This window comes from Neomonachus schauinslandi, chromosome 11 (assembly GCF_002201575.2).
Source record: "Neomonachus schauinslandi chromosome 11, ASM220157v2, whole genome shotgun sequence".
Taxonomy (NCBI): Eukaryota; Metazoa; Chordata; class Mammalia; order Carnivora; family Phocidae; genus Neomonachus; species Neomonachus schauinslandi.
Genome location: NC_058413.1, coordinates 91,007,864 through 91,015,890, shown reverse-complemented (window position 1 = coordinate 91,015,890; position 8,027 = coordinate 91,007,864). Strand labels below are relative to the sequence as shown.

Below are 8,027 nucleotides of genomic sequence, written 5' to 3'. Positions count from 1 at the left end.
TATTTATATAATATATATTTGCCTTAAATCTGTCAAAATATGTTATGGCTTCATATTTTATATTTATATTATTTTAGTCATTCACTAGATGGTTTGCTTTCCTTCCTCTTTATGTGTGTGAAATTCTGATGCATGCTTTTATAATTACAACTTTATATAAAACTCTTTACTGTATCCCTACAATGATTAATGATACAATGAACACATTTCCACTTCCGTCCCCTCTCCTTCTTTTCTGCCATCCAGTTTTAGTCAATAATAAATGATTTGGAGTGTTTACTTAACACTCAAATATACTTTTTCATTTTGTTTGTCGGCTTGTAGATACTCTTGTCTTACCTCCAAGGAGATATCATTGTTCTAATTAGGCAAATGTTCTAATTTAAGATTCTCAATTTCAGAAAGCTGTATCAATTAATACCACTTCAGTTTATTTATCAATTGCAGCACATGGTTGTGCATGTTAAGGGAAACATGAGGCAGTTTCAAGTCCTAATGATCCCATAAAGTGAAATCTTGAACTCTTTACCTGTAACTTAGTAAGAATTTAGTGAATATCTGTTGAACTCATAAATGGTTGGGCAAATTTTATAAGATAAGCAAAACTTCTCACTGCTCTGTGATATTATGGACTATTTAGCCTAATTTTTGTCAAGTGTCCCTATTAGCTTTCAGTGAGTCCCTCTATCCATGGCCCTATTTGGGTTGCATTTTGTATATTCTTAGGAACTTTGTTCTTGGTATGATTTTGAAGGGTAGCAGAATATGCCACTCCAAAATACAACACTCTTGGCATAAGGATTATTTTGAGCTGAAGGCAATTTTAAGAAAAAGTAGATACAAGAAAAACTCTCTGCCTTTCCTCTATTTACCTAAAAGCAAGACATAAATTTGTAAAGGTGTTTCCCCTTCTCTCCCTACCAGGAAGGACAGAAGTTAATCACTGGAGACAACTCTCGACACTTCTCAGCACAGAGACCTCACCTGCAGAATTACATAACAAACCTTACTAACTAGTCCTTACCATCCATTAGTTTTCCCCCATATTTTTCCACAATTTGCCACCCCTAGAGCTCAAGCCCTTTTCTTTTGTCTTGCCACTTACCTACAAATTTATTATTCTTTTTCTTAAGATACTATTTAAGCCCAAGTTCTAACCACCCATCACTGAGAACTCCTGTATGAATGTAGGGTGCACATGTTAATACACACACTTCTGTTTTTCTTTTTAGTCTGTTTTTTTGTCTCTCTAATTTTTAGGGCCCAAGTCAAGGAATCTAAGATGGATAGAGGGGATTTTGTTCCTCCCCTACAGTTTCCAGTAACCCACTACAGATCAAGGGGGAGCATCTCGAAGCATACAAAAATGAGAGCTTTGGTTCCCAGGAGTCCTTTTTTTTTTTTTTTAAGATTTTATTTATTTTTATTTTGAGAGAGAGAGCACATAAGAGGGGGGAGGGTCAGAGGGAGAAGCAGACTCCCTGCTGAGCAGGGAGCCCGATGTGGGACTCATCCCGGGACTCCAGGATCATGACCTGAGCCGAAGGCAGTCGCTTAACCAACTGAGCCACCCAGGCGCCCCCTCAGGAGTCCTTTATGCAAAGATAACCATCATGTGGGAGATTTAGCAATAGTAATCACTCATTCTTCCTTCTCTCTGAGATCTAACTAGTGAGGAAGTACAAGGAGCCAAAAGAGGATCAAAATACTGCAACCTTTATTAATAGCAAAGTTAATTGGGGAAATATGTCAGGACTCAAACCTCCCTCCCAGAACTTGGACTCTAACTTCACCCAATAAGATATAGGAGGAGGACTTGGAAATGAAATAGCACAGCTCTGGCTTGTCCTTGTCAAGATTTTGCCTTAATTCAATACCAACAGGTCAGTAATGAAGAGACTGGGTCCAGTTCCATCCATGACCACCTTGTCTCTTTTCCCATCTTATCTGTCAGATTAATCGATCTTCCTCTGATAGGGTACAGCAAGTAAGAAAGCAAAAATAGGGGTGGAAAGTGCTCAGTTCTTAATTGTTCCCTCCTGGCAAGTGGAACCAATTCTGTTCTTTGGTAGAGGTTGCTAATTGCCAACCAATAGCCATTTCCTCCTTCTTAATTAGTAACAAAATCCTAATGTTTTTCCAGGATGGCAGTGTCCTGAAGTTAAATGCTAAGTTGCGCTGTCTCCCTTGTAAGTAGGGGGTGGCTTAATAAGATGTCAGTGGAGATCACTCATTGAATAGGTAAAGCATCCTCTGCCTTTCTTTGTTCTTGTATCTTCTTGCTGCTTGGAATGTGGACACAGAAGCTCTAATAGCCATATGGAACCCATGATGCATCCGTGAGAATGAAGTCACTGCTGAGACAGAAGAGAAGAGAGAGTCTGAGTCCTTGCTGACTCACACTGCAATATCATCCTTGGACTGCCTACTATTCTAGATGCCTTTTATGTTAGAGAAAAACAAATCCTTATGAGTTTAAGCCACTGCAGTCAGACTCATGTTATTAGCAGCTGAAGCAATTTTGTAAGTGACTGATTTCATTTATGGAAGTGTGAGGGAAGAGAGGTAATATGTTTTTCTATCTAATACATGGGCTGAGGGCCAGGAATGAACCATAGTCACAGATATCCTCCCATCTGCTCCACAAAATATAGAGAAACACCTGACCTATCCCTCCCAAGCTCTAACCAGAGGTACTCCTTGGACTCTCACTCCTGCTATTTGGTGTCTATCACTTATCTCTGTGCTCCCCCACCTGTTTAGACTGTAGAGAATGTGTAGATATCAAGAACAGTTTATTCTTTTTTATACTCCAAAACTATTTTGCCACCTAATCATTACATAATTCTATTTGGACATCAACATTGATAATATTTTTATATTTCTAATTTAAAACAGATTATAGATTATAATCATAGATCAAAACCAGAGTTAGGGATTTAAGAGTCACCATAAAGTAAATAGTTCTTGGCCAGAGAGGCTGGAGAGATGCCTTAGGAAGAACCAAGAAGAGAAGTGGACCAAGGACTGGACCAAGAGGAATCCCAACTTTAACAGTTCTTCTTAAAGGGGAAAACTTCTTTTGCTGAAAATCAAAATGTCATGATGTGATCAGGTGGCAGCATTTTGGTATTGTGGCAGAGGGATTCACTTGAGGACATCTGACACAGAGTATTAAATAAGGTCTCTCAGTTACTGTAAAGCAGAAGCTCCCAAACGTGTTCCTGGTTGTTGACCACTGAGAACCAGCAGTTCCTCAACACTGACCTAAAAGGACCAAAAGATGATTTATCCTTGTTTGTGAGAAGAGTGAAGGTCTTTGGAATTTACAAAATGTCATCTTTCCTGTAGGAGCAATAAATGTCTCTTACCTGGCTGTTGCAAGAACCAGGAAAAGTACTTCTGAGGTTTGTCATTTCAGATTTTCAAAGGGACTGCTTTCTGAAGGATCCAAGCCCATGTCTCAATAAGTCAAACTTACGTTTTCACCTCTACTCACCCCAATGCCAATATGTAATGACTGTAAGGAAGGATATTTGGGGGATTTCATGCATTTTTTTCATAATTATTCCTTTTCATTCATATCCTTATGGTTCTGATTTATTCCTTGTTCCTACTCATTTATGCCAATGGTAATTTTTTCTTTGTCTGTATCATAGTATACTTCTGTTATCTTTCCCTATTCTTGATTCTTTCCTAATATCCCAAGATCCCCACATACATAGACACAGACAGTCCTCTAGAGGGCAGAAGTTAGCTAAGCCCAAAGGACCGACAAGCAGTTGTTGAGTGTGGCATTAACACAATGAGTTTAATGTATGTAAGGCCTCAGAAGTACCCAAACATATGGTTTATACTCAGTAAATATTACATATGATTATCATAATCTAGGTATAATCCAAGTATCTATTGGATTTTTCCACCTTGTTTCAAGATCTCCTCTCTTTAGCATATTTGAAGAAAATAGATTTGTCTTATGTCTCCTCTTTAGTTAGTTCCATGCTGTAGTGCTTCTTTATTCTGCTCTCAGCTCCATCTCAGTATGTCTTTCTTCTGGCCAAGATGTGGAACACTTGAGCTACCTTTCTTCTCAGTATGATGCTGCTGCTTCCACATGAGTGTCAGCGGAGAGGTAAATGTGAAGAATTAATTGCTCTTTGCTGCCTTGTTTCTCATACCAACACACATTGTACAACTATCTGATTTTATGGAAGAGTGGAGAATATAAGCAAAGCAAAGTACATCAACTCAGTACTTTATATGACTCTTGCCATATCCAGAAGAAAAGTACCAAATATTCTTCACAGAGAGTCTTCTCAAAGACACCCCAAGTTCTAGCCCTTACTCAGCCCCATTATTCTGGCCACACTGAGTCTCCATCCTCCCATCTCTGCACATGGGTTGGTCTGGCCCGAGATTTACCTTCCCACCTACACTCAGGGCAGTTTATGAGGGTGTATTCCTTGAAATCTGAACTATTAGATATAGAATAGCAGAATCTTCAACAGAGTAGTACAGAGTGGACTCTGGCACTCAAAATCTGGATCACTTCCAAGTTTCCCTGCAAGTAAAAAGTATAATATGACTCCTCTTTCTTCCTGATTCTCTAATACTTAACTGTAATACACACACACACATACACACCTACATACACATATTCCTAGAGACAATAAAATCTAAACCTACTTTAAAGTATAAAAGAATTTTCCTAAATGCCCCATAATGTACACAGCATCTGCAGGGCAGGATAGAGGTAGCAATTGACATAATCACATAAATCCATGGAATTTCTCCTTTGTTCTTGTTTTCAGCCTTAGCATACAGAGACCAAGAAATTGGCCCAATTACAAAACCGCCTACGCCATGGTTACATTCCAAGCCCTAAGAGTTCTGAAACTTGGAAATGAAAGATTTTAGTTTTGATTTATCTTTACATTTCAAACCATGTAAAGAATTCTTGTGCAAGGCCTTCTCTTGTGTGTACATGTATGTATATGAGATGATTTATGATCTCTCTCAAGAAGCTGGGAGACTATCTTACCTATGGCACCAAGGTATCTACATTTGGTCTTTGGTAAAGCTGTTCCCATAACTGAAGAAAACAAATTCACTCTCTTGGACCCTCTTTAGCATTACTTGCTCCCTCTCCCAGCCAGAAATATTGCTTGGACAAACCCATTTAGCCTACCAAGGAAAGGATGGAAGGACTGGAGCCTCATATTACTCATCTCTTGGGCATAGTATAGAGTCTAGTACACAGTGGACACTTAATAGATGTTAAATTGCATGCAATGGACCAATTTAAGTAGTACAAAATGGTATAATCCTCAAGAAGAGTATAAGCAAGAGACTTCCAATTTGTAAAGTGGAGAGAAGCCCCTACTTGAGAAAAAAGATGGAAAGTTCTGCACCTGTAAATAAAAAGATACTTGAGTATGATGCTTACCAGTAATTAAGTGATACCAACAGAACCATCAGAAGAGCACTCTTCTCAGGGTTTTACCCAGGGCGAATTTCACATCCTTATTCCTCAAGCTGTAGATCAAAGGGTTAAGCATGGGAACCACGTTGGTTTAAAAGACTAGAGCAAATTTATTCTGGTCCATAGATCCAGGAAAAGAGGTTGTTAAATAGGTAAATGCCCCTGATCCAAAAAACAAAGCAACAGCAATTATGTGGGAGCCACATGTGCTAAAGGCTTTGGACCTGCCCTCAGCAGAAGGAATATGGAAGATATTAGAGAGAATCAAGGCATAAGAAATGAAGATGCTGATACTAGATATTGAAATGACAACTCCCACAACAATAAAAAATACCAGCTCATTGACATGGGTGCTGGTGCAGGAGAGCTGCAAGAGAGGGAGAACTTCACACAGATAATGGTGGATGATGTTGGAATTACAGAAGGTCAGTCTCAACATGCTTCCAGTGTGGGCTATGGCTCCAGCAAACCCTATCACATATGAACCAAACATCAACAGAGAACAGACCTGAGGGGACATGGTGACCGTGTACATCAGAGGGTTGCAGATAGCCACATAGCGATCATAGGCCGTTGATACCAACACATAGCATTCAGAATTGACAAAGAAACAAAAGAAAAATAGTTGAGTCATACATCCCACATAAGAGATTACATTTTCTGACACAAAATCATTCAGCATTTTGGGGGTAAACACACAGGCATAACAGAGATCTATAAAAGACAAGTTGAAGAGGAAAAAGTACGTTGGAGTGTGAAGGCTAGAATGCAGCCCAATTAAGGTGATCAAGCCCAAGATGCCCACCACAGTAAACACATAGATCCCTAAGAACAGGAGGAAGAGGGGTAGCTGGAGCTCTGGTTGTTCTGATAATGCCACCAGGATAAACTCAGTCACTGAAGAGTTGTTTCTCAGTCATTCTCTTCCAGGGAGCTCTCTGTAGAAACAAGTGATAAAATACATAGATTGTGGGCGCCTGGGTGGCTCAGTTGGTTAAGCGACTGCCTTCGGCTCAGGTCATGATCCTGGAGTCCAGGGATCGAGTCCCGCATCGGGCTCCCTGCTCGGCAGGGAGTCTGCTTCTCCCTCTGACCCTCCTCCCTCTCATGCCCTCTGTCTCTCATTCTCTCTCTCGCAAATAAATAAAATCTTTAAAAAAAAATACATAGATTGATAATAGGCACAAGCATGACTGATGGAAGAAGGCTCTAGAATATGAGCCAGTGCATGGATGTCCTACCTTTTCACTCTCTTTTCTCATCTATGCCCCCTCCCCTAGTCAAGTTGTTGACAATGTTCCTGTGACTATATCTCAGCTCCCCCGGGCTAGAGTGTGTTCTTGGGCACAAGAATTCTGTCCCTCTTGAGAGGTGAGGAGGTGAAATACCTGCATTGATTGTCCAAGAACTATCAGAAGGACACCCCAAGAGCCAGGAATACAACCTGAGCCCACAGGCTTAGGCTCTGAGAGAAAGGAGCTCTCACGTCCCCCATTGTCTCCACCCATTCTCTGCCTCCCTCTCCCACTCTGGAGAGAAAGCCAAGAGTGTCCCCTACTGTCTCTACACACCCTACCTTCTTCCTCTAAGCCCCTCACTCCATCTCACATTTAAGTCAGTGTTGAGAGCAGGGAAGGGATCAATATATTCTAGATGTCTTGGTTGTGGGTTTAAAAGAAAGCCATCAGGGAAGATGGGATTCAGACATTTACTTTCCTTCTCCCTGTCCCACTCAGTGCTGGACCTTATGCAATCTTTTTTTCCATTAGCCCAAAGGAGAAAATGGTGTTCATGCATAAAACAGGCAGCCTCTAGTGTTTAACTATTCTGATTCCCTCAGTGCTGAGAATCAGACCTTTTACAGACCCCAGTCACCAAGGTGCTCTGGGAATAGACTAAGATTTCTGTTTGTGGATTTTCCCAACTTCAGGAGAAAAAAAAAATAGCAACTCTCATTTTTACCAGAACCTCAGCTGGCATATCACAGAGAAGTTTATGCTACTTGATGATCTCAGGGGTCTGCTTAGACACAGTTTCCCCTGGAATTTCTCAGAGATTTGTTTCTATAAGGAAGGAATTGCACCATCTTTATTTATAGTCTGGATTACCTAGCATCTTGGGACTCAGGTGTTCTACTCAAACTTCCCTATTACTCCAGGGATTTCATGCCATTCACTGCTGAGTGTGGGGCTCATTTTTCTTCTCCATTAACTCTTGGCACTTAAGCTTGACTTTAAAGGAAAATGGCCTAAAACTTATTTTAGCCACCATTTCCAAATATTCCAAGGGAGTTTTGCTATGTAGAGAGCACCTCAGACAAAATGTTTCTAACAGCCTGAGCTGCTCAGGACAGTGGAGACACCACACCATCACCACCACAAACACCACCTACCCTCAGCTCTATTAAGGGCCACAGACACGCCTTTGCTATATATAAGGAGACTAAAATATAACAACACATATGCAAGGAAGCACACACATACACCTGCATAAAATTACTCTATGGATGTGTGCCGGCCGAGATGTAATAGGAGATGTACCTAAA

At 40.5% G+C, this 8,027-nt stretch overlaps 1 protein-coding gene across 1 annotated transcript; it reads right to left on the bottom strand.

The window, feature by feature from the left end:
* Positions 1–5,474: 5,474 nt before the first annotated feature.
* Positions 5,475–7,085, bottom strand: LOC110586075 (olfactory receptor 8B4). The gene is given in 2 exon segments (XM_021696225.1): positions 5,475–6,393; positions 7,081–7,085. Coding segments are annotated over 2 exon segments (924 nt in total).
* Positions 7,086–8,027: the final 942 nt, after the last annotated feature.